Source organism: Elephantulus edwardii, unplaced genomic scaffold, assembly GCF_000299155.1.
Source record: "Elephantulus edwardii isolate Elephantulus edwardi_28Jun2011 unplaced genomic scaffold, EleEdw1.0 scaffold00039, whole genome shotgun sequence".
NCBI classification, from domain to species: domain Eukaryota; kingdom Metazoa; phylum Chordata; class Mammalia; order Macroscelidea; family Macroscelididae; genus Elephantulus; species Elephantulus edwardii.
In genome coordinates this window covers 6,542,048-6,554,757 of record NW_006399789.1, presented here as the reverse complement: position 1 = coordinate 6,554,757, position 12,710 = coordinate 6,542,048, and the positions used below count along the sequence as shown (strand labels likewise).

Genomic DNA, 12,710 nt, shown 5'->3' with positions numbered 1-12,710 from the left:
TAAATTTTATTAGTTTTAATGAACATTTACAGAGATTTTGGGTTTTCATTCATTCATTGTTGCACTGTTTTCTCCACCTTCCTCCCCAGTTTGTTCTTCTTCCCCCCCCAATGTCTGTTTTAATTGTCCAATTGCCACAGTGCTTGTCAAAGCCAGTTCTGATTTCAACATTGTGACATGAGGCCTAAACATGTTTTTCAGTTCTTTCAGCTTGAGAAATGCAGAGTGAGTTCTTCCCTTTTTATTTTCCAATTCCAGCTCTCTGCACATTCCATTACAATACTTTAGTTTGCTTTGTCCTCCTGAGCTGCCCTTTGAAACTGTTCAACTCTTTTACTTCAATATGTTTTCCTTTAGATTTGGCTTTCCAACATTCCAGTGCCATCTTTAGAGTCTCTTCTAACATCCATTTCAGTTTTTTCTTTCTGTTTTTGTAATGACCTTTTGCTTTCTTCTTGGGTGAGATCCTTGATATCATCCCACAACTCATCTGTTATTCTATGATTGGTTTTCAATGCCTTAACCTATTCTTAAGATGATCATGAAATTCCAATGGAATTGATCCAAGATCATATCTTGGTTCCTATGAACTTAATTTTCTTCAGCCTCAATTAGAACCTGAATATGAGTAATTGATGACCTGGCCCACAGTCTGCTCCTTGTCTAGTTTTGACTGCTAAACTATTATAGTATAATATCATTATTCTAAAAAGCTAAAGACAGGTTTCCATACAGAACCATTTTTGAATGGTTAACAGGGAAGGGAACATAGGAAAAGGGGAGCAAAAATTACTAACTAGATAAATTGGGTGAAGAAAAGACATTTATCTTTAAGGTGTCTGACATGGTTATTAATATATTTTAATTACACTTTAAAAAATTTTTATCTCGATTTGCATATAGTCATATTTACTGTGCTACATTCATGTACATTGCATTTTATACATTCACATACAGTGTGTTTTATACAATTATTACTGATCTTTACCTATTACCACTCCATCACCCTATTGCATCTTTCCTATTCTGACATCCACCCATCCGTCTCTACCCTCTGCTTTCCTAGTGATTTCACCCTCCATGCTTTCCCCAGCCTTTTCTCCTCTTCTCTTTCCTCTTTGAACATTTAAACATATCTTGCTCAGTTATCTTTTCACAATAGTGGACTTATACAGTATATATCCTTTTGTGACTGAATTATTTCACACAACATAATGATCTCATGTTGTCTCATGAGTTTCTCATATTGTCTGAATATTCTTTGTTCTTTAGTGCTGCATATTATTCTATTATGAGAATATGCCACAGTTTCTCCATCCATTAGTTTGTTGATGGATACTTAGGTTGTTTCCATTTCCTTACTGTTGTGAATAAAACTGCTATAAACATAGGTGTACATATTTCTGCGTCTCACCTCTGATTTCCTTGAGGTATATTGCTTGCAGTGGAGTTGGGATTGCTATGGTCTACTGGGTGTAGCGGATTTTTGTTGTTGTTGAGTCTTTGGTATTTTCTGTGTATATTATCATATCATCTGCATCTAGCTCTGGTTTTACCAACTCTGTCAATTTGATGCTTCTTATTTCCTTCTCTTGCCTAATTGTCCTAGCTAGTACTTCCAATACAATAGTAAATAGGAGTAGTGATAATAGACATCCTTGCCTGGTCCCTATTCACATTCTCCATTGAGAATAATGTTGACTCCTGGTTTTGCATTTATATTTTTCACTACATTGGGAAAATGTCCTCTATTCCCATTTTGTTAAGTGTTTTAACCAGATAAGGCTGTTGGATTTTGCCAAAGGCCTCTTCTGCATCAATTGATAGTATCATGTGGTTCTTTTTCTTTGCTTTATCCGTGTGATGAATTCTGTTAATTGTTTTTCTTATGCTGAACCATCCTTTCATACCTGTTAAATACCTGTTATCAGGATTGTATCCTTTCATTATAGTCATTCAATCTGTATATTGAGAAAATAATCTGAGAAGCTATAGGAATACATAGCATCTGGATTTGGAGGAAACTTATCAATAATCTGAAATACCCAAGTGTCACAAGGTTGTTTCCAGGAAACAAGAAAGACTTGAAGTACTACTGATGAATATTTAAAACTGTAGTATGGATTCTACCTTGTTTTTATGTGCCATTGAGTTGTCTGTGACTCATACGACCCTATAGCTTACAATAAAGAAAACAAAAATCTTCATGAATGGTCTAATAGGCAGCATCGTGATAAATGATGAAAAAAGTACAATGGTGTCAAGAATGTCTTTTTACTCGGATAAACAATCAATATCCATGGACACTGTTGTTAGATTAAAAATATTTTATGTAGAATTGGTATTAGTTCATTTCTGAATGTTTGGTAGAATTCACCTCTGTAGTAGCTTCCTGGGCCAAAACCTTTTGAGGGATGATGGTAGGGGAAGTCTTTTTTTATGACCTGCTCAATTTCTTCTTTTGTGATGGGTTCCTTTAAGTGTTCCATTTCTGTCTATATCAGTGAGCCTGATTCCCATAAGGTTGTACCAATCATAATAATAAACACCTTAGCATCTATTATATACTACATGCATGGTATAATGGACATATTGCAAATTCATGTAGACCACAAAACAAATACCACAATACAGAAAGTATATGAATGTCTTTGCTTTTCTAATATGAGAGAATGAAGAGGTAACATGCTCTGACAAATATGTACAGCCTTAGAAACCTGATGGGGGCCAGTTCTACTCTGCCCTATAGGGTCTCTATGTGTTACAGTGAACTTGGTGTCAGTGAGTTTGGCTTTCAGTGTATATAAAAGTAGTCTGTGATATATGCAGCAACAATATGAAAAACTTTGAAATAGTGTTAGAATTGACATAGATCCCAAGTGAGCACATGATATTGCAAAAAAGATACTTGTCACATGTTTGCCACAAACCCACAATTAAAAACAAGCAACACCGTATCCACAAAGTTCATTGAAATGAGGTTGGCAGACTCAGATAGCAGATTGTTATTGTTTTGGATCCTCGAATTGGACTGACCCATAGCTGACCCTCCAGAGAGTCTTCAGAAGCAGTAAATTTTACAAGAGGAGATTGTCCATCCTCCTCCCGTGGAGCAGCTGGGGGACTCAAGCCATGTGTCTTTGAGATTGTCCCACAGCTTTTCACCACAAGGCCACCAGAGCTCCCTAGATGGCAGGAGTTCTGGACAAGCTGCATGGATTCCTAGGTACTAAGATCCAGAAGGCAAGTATTTTTTGTGTCCATGAGACTGTGCAAGAAAAGACACCAATTTACGGAACTCTCAAAAATCTAGGCTCATAGCAATAGCCTCTCTCCCCAACAGCTCATACTTGCCTGATGGGCTCCTGAGCTAAATTACAGTTGAAAGGATGGAGCCTATTGCATAGATTCAACAATATAGACCTCTTCTTACCAACACTGAAATGACTGCCAATGCTGAATGTCCAGTTTCCCACTAAACACAACCAAGGCTAGTAGTAAGCCCTAGTAATTGTCCCATCTCCCAGGTCGGGAGTGAAGGGGGTCTTAGGGACTTTTAGAAACTTCTGACCAATTGAGAAAGCAAAGAGATACTAAATAGACCCTTTGACATTTATATATTTGTCTTCATTGCTCTAATTAATACATTTACCATAGCCTCTCAAAACATCAACAAAAACCCTGAAACCAAGGCTGGTGAGATAATTTTGATTCACTGCAATCCCAAGTTTTACAGAGCACAGCTTCTCTGTTTATTTTCTTGGCTATATCTTTTATGGAAGAAGGGTGCCAGGCTTTTCCCCCCAGAGTGTTGCTGGGTGGGTTTGAATTGCTAACCTTTACATTGATATAACAAAAGACCATACTTTTGGGAGAATTTTCAAATGCAAGGAAACTCCATGGAACTTACATTCCCACCAGGGAGTGAACCTCGGGCTCATGCTCCACCTGGAGGAGATCCCAGCGGCGGCTGCTCTCACTCGCCCATAGTAAGGTTCTCGTATGTCCAAGGTTTCGTTGGTGAGATCACACAAGAGTTCTGGAATACCCCAGCAGTCCTTTTTATTTGTCCATTGTCTCTGCCCATATCTGCAGACAGCATAGAGGAAGATTTTAATTTTTTTATTCAATTGAAGAAATTATTTATTTTTTCAGGCTGTTAATATTTTGTTGCTGTTGTTAATTGCGTTTGAGTCAAGCATGACTCATAGCAAGTCTATGAACAAAAGGCCTGAAGCCCCTCTACAACTATCGACATTTATCAAAGATCACAGAGTTTCCAGAGGCATGTTAAGATCAGCATCAATGTGGCGACTTACGACTTCTTTTCCCCAACCTCCTGCTCCTTTTGTATGGCTCCACTCAAGTGTCTTTTAAAAGAATTCCTTCTTGTTTACCAAACTGTTATTTTGCTGGAGGAGTAATTCAGCCCTGATACTTTCTGGATCATTAACATAAAGACTTTTTAATACTTGTTCTTGGGTTCCAACCCCTTCTTTGGGTTTTCTGAGGCACTAAATAGCGTGAGAGGAGATTGCCCACCTTTCTCCAACAGAGCAACTGGTGGATTTGAACCAACTACCTTTGTGTTGGCAATGCAATTCCTTACCACTAAGCTTCCAGAGCTCCCTTTTTAATGCTTTGTGATGAGTTTTTCTCCAGGTATAATGACAGACTTCCATTTTGACTACTAGCTCTCCACATCCTTAATGCGTCTGAGGTTTCAACACTTTGTGGCTTGCTTTCTTCTCCAGCTTGCTGTTAAGTAATACGACTGATTCAGAGAAATTGCTGTCCCTTATTACCTCAAGTAACGCTTACCCATAACACAAAGTTGATCTCCCTCTCTTTCTCTTTTTTTCTTTAATTAAAGGAGAATTCGTAGTGAATGCTTAATACAAAACCCTGTAACTTGAGGCTTGAGGAAGAGTATGAGAGAAAATCATGAAGTAAGGGTACAAAGATACAGAGAGACTTATATCAACCTGGGTTAATACAGCAAAAGAATAAAAGGGTATGCTTCTTTTTTTTTTATGAGCTACAAATTGGCCACTGTAGCAAGATGGTGGAGGAGGTAGAGAAGAATTATTATAGCCTGGGGAGACAGGCTTCCCAAACTATTTCTCAGAGGACATGAAATCTAATGTCCTAACAATGTAATGAGGAATATTGTTAGTGTCTGCAGTCTGAAAACCATATGCTAATAAAAATGTTATAAAATCAGGATCTAATATTAAAGCAAACGCAGCAACATATATTGAACATTAATTTGGTGCTTTTTTTTTCCATTATTATCGTATTAAAGAGATGAGTGAACTAACTCCGTCTCATAAGGACAAACATTTCATAAGACCATTACTGTAAAAATAGACAGATGACCAGTAAAATGTGTATGAGGGCCCAAGGGGAGAAGGGGTGTGAACAGAGGGGTGAGGAAGAGCAGGGAGAAAAATCAAGGGGTCACACAATTTGGTGAGTAAAGGGAGACGGGATAAAGGAAATGGAAAAGATCCAGCAGGGACCTAAAATGATGGGGTATTTGTGAGCATAGTTTAATGGTGATTAATTTTACAAAACACAATAGAAATGAACTGTATGGAACACAATGTGAATGAAGGAGAGTGTGAAACGCGATGTATACAAATTTTATATGCACACCAATATGACATAAAAAAAGAAGAAGAAAAAAAAGAATGGCAAACACTGTTAAAAAAAACCAAAAAAGAGATACCTTTGCTTAGTCCCAATGCCTAACTTCTCTTCTTAGGTCATACTTCATTTAAGACACATAGCAATAGTAGACCCACATGAAACGGAGAGACGCCAGTGACAGACTTAACAAAATTTATCCATTTGCTCTGAGCTGTTGAAAGGCTTATACAGACAGAGATGGATGCGGATGTTCTGGGACTCTGACAGTTCTCTAATTTTAAAAGCTCTTTATAAAAATTATTTGCAATTTTAAATTTGGATGGCACATTTAAACATAAACTTCATGATAAGCATCCATTAGTTCTACTGAATTTGGGACCTAATTCTGCTGTCTTAGGTAAAGAATATACCCTACTTTATGTGTTCTAGAACTAGCCCCAGCTATGTACGAATCTAATCTTTGTTGTTGTTGTTATGTGCCATCAAGTCACTTGCGACTCATAGCAACCCTATGTACAAGAGCCCTAAACAACGTTCTATCCTGTGCCAACCTCACCGTCTCAGACACACTCATTCCCACCACTCCACTCACAGAATCGATCCATCTCATTGAGGGTCTTCCTCTCCCGCCCCGTCCCTCCAGTCTCCCAAACATAATGTCCCTCTCCAAGGACCAGTCCCTCCTTGCAACATGCCCAAAGTATGTCAGACAAAGCTTCAGAATCCTTGACTCCAAGGAGCATTCTGGCTTCACCCTCTCCAGGATAAACCTGTTTGTTCTCCTAGAAGTCCCTGGTATATCCAACACTCTTCTCTAGCACCACAGCTCAAAGGCATCAATTCTCTTTCTATCATCCCTATTCACTGTCCAACTGTCTGATGCATAGCACGTAATTGCAAAGACTATAGCCCGGATCAGGTGCACCTTAGTCTCCAGCCTGATGTCGTTCCTCTTCAGTACTCTTGAGAGGTCCCTCACAGCTGACTTAGATAGAGAAAATATTATTGTAAAGATTTTTAAATTTTATATTGGTTACACAAAATATGTGGGAAAAAGCAGCAGTACCTAAAGATTGAGACGTTTGTACAATCCTGAAGGCACACATTTCGAGGTCACAAGCTACTCTGGGAAGAAGGATGGGCAATCTCCTCCCTTGTAATTAACTGCCTCTGAAAATCTGCCAGAAGGTCAGCTATGGGTTGGTTACAACTCAGCAACATCCCCTCTAAAGACAAAGATTGTTGTTGGTTATTCTTGAGTACTCTGTGACTCATGTATGCAGAGCAGAACTTGTTCATAAGCTTTTCAAGGCTGCAATCTTTTTTTTTTAAAGAAGTTTGCTAGACTTTTCTTGCAAAGCACTTCTGTGTGTGTTTGAAGAACTCTGTTGTTGTCATGTACCATTGAATCAGAACAGATCCAGAGCTGACCCTCCAGTGGGTTTTCAAAGGCAGTTAAATCTCACTGGAGATTGCCCATCCTTCTCCCTCAGAGCAACTGGTGGATTTGAACTGCTTGCCTTCTGGACTGTAGTGCAGCTCCTTACCATTAGGCCACCATCAGAGTTCCCAAAAGAGAAGCAAATCAATAGGAAACTCTGAATATCTCCCCCACGCTAAACTGAGAGTTGATCATTGCCAGATGATAATGCTATTCAACAAAAATTATTATTTTTATCCATAGGTACATCCAATTTTCTTAATTACCAGTGAAAACTCATGAAAGCTGGACTCTGTAACTTTTCCTGTCCAATGATCAACCAACTTGCCAGACTATGTTAGAAGAGGAAGAACTTCAAATGTCACAAAGAAACCACAACATGAAAAAAAAAACAGAGAAACAAACTAGGAAATGAGTAGGAAGAAATAGCACTTGGAAATTTGATCCATGCAGGAGAAGAGTTGATCATATCTGAGTTTTTACAACAACCTAGTAGGATTATCCTGAAGTTCACGTAAGAAGAACATTGAATAGCATATTGTGATTTGTGGTCCTGCTAACAGGAGTCATTAATTTTTGAGAAAAAAATATTCTGTATAGTAAACCACACTAAAAATGACAGAAGACTCATTGATGTTTTCCACCATTTCTTTTTCAATGATCAAGAATTTCAACCTAATTACTTTGTGGATGCTGAACATTGCCTTCTAAAAGCCACTCAACAAATGTGGAATGAGAAGCCAGCATGCACCAGACTCCGCCCTGAAACCCCAGGATAGGCCTGTAAGATCTGAGTGTTGGTCTTCCCAGGGATGAAGCATCTCCCCAACAGGCTGTGCATATCATCTTTGGTGCTGTGCCACCATCAGGGGAGATAGGTAAGGTAAGAGGCCTAGTGATAAGAAGCTGTGCTGCAATTACAAAGGCATCCAGTTCAAATCCACCAGATGCTTCATGGGAGAAAGTTGGACAATCTCCTCCATGTGATTTACTGCCTCTGAAAACCCACTGGAGGGTCAGTTATGGGTTGATTTTGACTCAAAGGCACACAACAGCAACAACAATCCCTAACTCTGCTTCTTCTTATTCTTTATGAAATGGGGTGGGGGGACCCAAAACACTCTCAGATATTCATTGCATTCTAACACTCTATCCCAGGGACCCTCCTTCAGGAGCCACATTTACTTACACTTTGTACTGCACAAAATAGTTGCTGTGGTTGCCCATAAGTGCCTTCCCAGGCTGCCAGTGCAAAATGTTGTGAAAATTTTGAGATAGAAATCGTACCCTCTGGGGCTTTAGAGATTCCTGAGCTGGCTGGGTTTCTGAAACAATGAGAAAAGGAAAAGCATTAAACATTGATAAACGCAAGATTGTTATGAGCAGAGGTTTTCAATGGGATGCCCAAGTCAGAATTCCCCAGAGTATTCACAATTAGCACAGATGGAGTTCAGAAATCAATACCTTGAATTTTTGATGCGATGATCTAAATGCACATGAAGTTTCAGTATGATTACCATTCTGAAGTATAAAAACACAAGTGATGTCCACTAAGTCCCATTTTCCAAGCTCGGGAGAAGTAAATGCTGCTGTTGTTGCTATTAGGTGCCTTGGAGTTGGCTATGACTCATAGTGATTCTAAGAACGACAGACCAGAGCCTTTCTGATCCTGCACCAACCTCACGAGCTACGTCACGTTCAACCCCCGTGTGGTGGGCACTGTGTCCATCCACCTGGAAAGGGCCTTCCTCTCTTTCTCTGACCCTCCACCTTTCCCAGCACAGTGTCTCTCTGCAAGGATTGGTTCTTCCTGAGAAGATGCCCAAAGTAAGTGAAACAAAGTTTCTCCATCCTCGTCTTTAAAAAATATGCTAGATGTACTTCCTTCAAGACAGATTTGCTTATTCTTTTGACAGTCCATGGTATATTTAACACTCTTTGGAAACTACAATTAAAAGGTATTACTTTATCTTCAGTTTTATTTATTTACTGTCCAACATTCAGATGCATAGGAAACAAAAACACACTGTCATATGTTTCTTCCTAGAAGAAAACAATTGCAGAGATAAAAGGCCTATACCCAGATCACGCACCCACCTTTCCAAGAGCGACTCTATTACCACTACTCTGGGCCAAAGTTTTTCCTGGGATCAGTTTTGGCTCCAGGACTCCGGTATAGGGTCCGGGTGCTCCTCTGTCAAGTTCTTACTCCATCTTTGGGGCCCCTGTGTCCTCCCTGACTTGATCTTCTGTTACCTCCATGCTCCTTCAGGCATCTTTGCTTTTACCATGAGGTAGGTCATCCTGATGGTAACTGCTCTTTTTTTTTCTCTCTCTTGATCGGCACATGGATCATTTCTTAGCCTCTTCAAGATTTTATTAGAATACCACCTCATTGAAATGGAGCTAATTATCTCAGCTCTGTTATTGCAAGATATTTTCCCCTTAATAAATAAGACTGCTTCCTTAGATAATTATTTTTATCAACCAAGTAGTGTTATTTGTTTTATACTTGGTTTCTTGATGGTATGTTCTTGGAAAGAGTTGATTCCCCTTATCAAAATCACTATCTGAGTAATGGTTTTTTTAATATTTAATAAAAATTCTGGATGTTTTCAGAGACAACAGACATAATTCTCTGAAGAGCTACCTAGAGCTGACTTCTTAATTTGCCATATCTTTTTTTCCTACTAAGTTCTTCTGTTTTTTTACAATAATACCATAGTTACTTTAGGGCCTAGTGGGCAAAGAATGGCACTGCCAAACCAAAGGGATGCAGTTCAAATCCACTAGCTATTCCAAACCTGCTGGAGGGCCAACTCTGAGTTGATTCTGACTTGATGACATAATCACAACTAATTAGCATCAGGCACTGTGAGGGCTTTTATCCTCAAAAGCTCACGTAATCCACCTGGCTCTTCTGTGAGAAGGTAACTATTGCCATCTCCCTCACACAGACTAGAAGGTTTGGAGAAGGTAGGGAATATTCCCAGAAGCAAGTACTGAAGCTGCTCCTAGAGCCAAGCCTCTTTCTTACCACAGAAAACCTAGAGCAAAGCCTTTCCTATCTTGGCAGAATTCTTCAGATCAATTACAATTTTACCTTGCTACCATGACATATTATTTCATTGTTTTTGTTGTTGTTAAGTGCTGTCTAGTTGAGTATGACTCATAGTGACCCTACGAACAAAAGATCTGAACCCTGCTCTATCCTGCACCTTCAGTCTTCCTTACACAAAAGAGCCCATTGCAGCAGTCAGCATATCAATCTGCCTGGTTGAGGGTCTTCCTTTCCTTCACTGACCCTCTGCCTTCCCAGCATCATGTCCTTCTCCAAAGAATAGCCTCTCCTAGCACCATGTCCAAAGTATGTGAGGTAAAGAGCACTATGGCTGCACCCTCTTCAAGAAGTATCTGTTTCTTCTCTTGACTGTCCATGGGATGTGCCCTGCTCTCCTCCAACATGACAGCTCAAAGGCGTCAATCCTTCTATCATTCTTATGCATCGTCCAGCTCTCAGATGCACAGCAACTAATCAGAAAGACTACGGCTTGAATCAGACTTACCTTAGTCCTAAAACTGACATCATTACTGCTCAATAATTTGGATAATAGAATAAATTGTATTAATTGTAATAATTTGGAATAATAATTTCATCAGTTTGAGGGAATTGAAAAGTTGTCTTATTTCAAAAAATATTTGTTGTAAATCACTTTTCTTTGGTAGCAGCTCATTTTTGTTGGAATAAATCTTCATCACCAGGGAGGAGGTTTTAGGGAAACAGGAACCAGAGGCTGAGGATATGTCTCATCCAATCTTTTCTCTGTGTCAACAGGAGCCTGAATGGCGTTCATGGAACATTCTCCACATATCAGGTACTATGCTAAAAGCTTTTCATCTTAGTTAGTGAACATTTCCTGTATATCAGGTACTATGCTAAAAGCTTTTCATTTTATTTAATTTTTGTGACAAACAAATAAGGCACATATTTGATTATGACATTTTCGAGATGGGGAAGCAGAAGTTGCATATCCTATCTAAACTTGTTGAATAATAAAGTGCAGGTCCAGGGTCTCTGGCAGCACTGAATTCTTGTCAAACCTCACCTCATTGCCTTCGAGCTGGAAACAACTCATGGATGATCCTCCACTGGATTTCCGAAGCTCTAAGTCGCCTGGAAGGAGATTGTCTTTCTCCCTCAAAGCAGATGCTGAACTTGGATGACTAGAGAGGCTCAGCTTTTGGATAAGCAGTGCAACTCCCTATGGACTGTTCCACCACAACTCCCTAATGCCTGCCAACGAGGTCTCAATTGTTTTTACACATCACACTCTGAATCAGTACATAGTCTGGGGAAAGCGACCTTATATTAACAGGTGCCCATCTGCAGACGGGATTATAAGGGCCTTGATTAAAGAAATGCTGTAGTGAGAAGATGCTCTATGCTCTTGATGAGTTCTTTGAATATTTTTATTGTTATTTTTAGGTGCCAATGAGTCAAGCATGACTCATAACGATCTGGCACCATCCTCACACTTCTGACACACAAGAGCCCTTTGCAGCAGTCACCCTTTCAATCCACGTGGTTGAGGGTCTTCCTCTCCTTCACTGACCCTCCACCCTTTCCAGCATCATGTCCCTCTCCAAGGAATAGCCTCTCCTAGCAACATGCCCAAAATACGTGAGGTGAAGCTTCACCGCTCTTGCCTGCAAAGGGCATTCTGGCTGCACCCTCTCTAAGACATATTTGTTCTTGTTCCCTGTGAATACCAACAGCAAACTTTCATGTGATGCTTATGGCCCTTAGTCTGTGCCAGGCACTGCTCTGAGCATTTGGCATGTATTAACTCATTTACTCTTCCCAATGGCCTATACTCCTGTTTTATGGATGAGGAACTGAAGGAGTTAAGTAAATTCTTAAGACTACCTAGATCATTAAGTGGAAGAATTAAAATTCAGACTCAGTCTCATTTAGGACTCTGTCTTCTATAGAGACCTTTAAAGAGAAAGTACATTCTAGGAGGAGAGGAGTCTTTTCTCCTGTGTGCTTCCTAGTAGGTCTTCATTAACTGCATATGGAATTCATCAGACTGTAGATAGTATCTGATCTTTTGCCATTGACTTGATCTGTAGCAAGAAAACAAAGCTAAACTTTTTAAAGTCCACAAAAAAGCCAGTGCCCTTTCTGATAATCCCTTGATCTGACTCATTTGACAAAGCCAGGAGCAATTAAAAAGAAATCAAGCACTTACCTGCTCCATCGCTCAAGAGAAAAGTGACAAGGAAGCCAAGAAAGCAATGGTTAGACTTCATGGTTGCGAGTGTGACTGGCCGGACCACTTGGGTTCCCTTCAGCGACAGGACAGGTCGGGGAGAACAGGAAACTACACCATTCAGAAACCACAGTCTCTGGACCAATGCTAATAGTTCCTTGAAGTTACCATTTGTATGTTGTTAGTAGATCCTTTTATTATTGTATGAGTGTATTGTCTAGAAACCTTTACTGTAAATCACTCATCTTTCACTATGACAGGGCTTCATTAGTGAAGAAGAGGTATAATGCAGGATTGGCAAGGGCGAGCAGAAAATTGTGTAAGGTGTTCCCGGGAGGCAGGGA

General features: G+C 39.7%; 1 protein-coding gene across 1 annotated transcript in view; it reads right to left on the bottom strand.

Annotated features, from left to right (window-relative positions):
- The window catches only part of IL22RA2 (interleukin 22 receptor, alpha 2), a 22,353-nt gene extending 9,947 nt beyond the window's left edge, over positions 1 to 12,406 (bottom strand). Inside the window, exons 1-3 of the mRNA XM_006885004.1 lie at positions 12,346 to 12,406; positions 8,283 to 8,418; positions 3,911 to 4,089 (exon numbers count right to left, since the gene is read on the bottom strand). Coding sequence (XP_006885066.1) covers positions 3,911 to 4,089; positions 8,283 to 8,418; positions 12,346 to 12,406 — 376 coding nt within the window. The remainder of the gene's footprint in view (positions 1 to 3,910; positions 4,090 to 8,282; positions 8,419 to 12,345) is intronic.
- Positions 12,407 to 12,710: the final 304 nt, after the last annotated feature.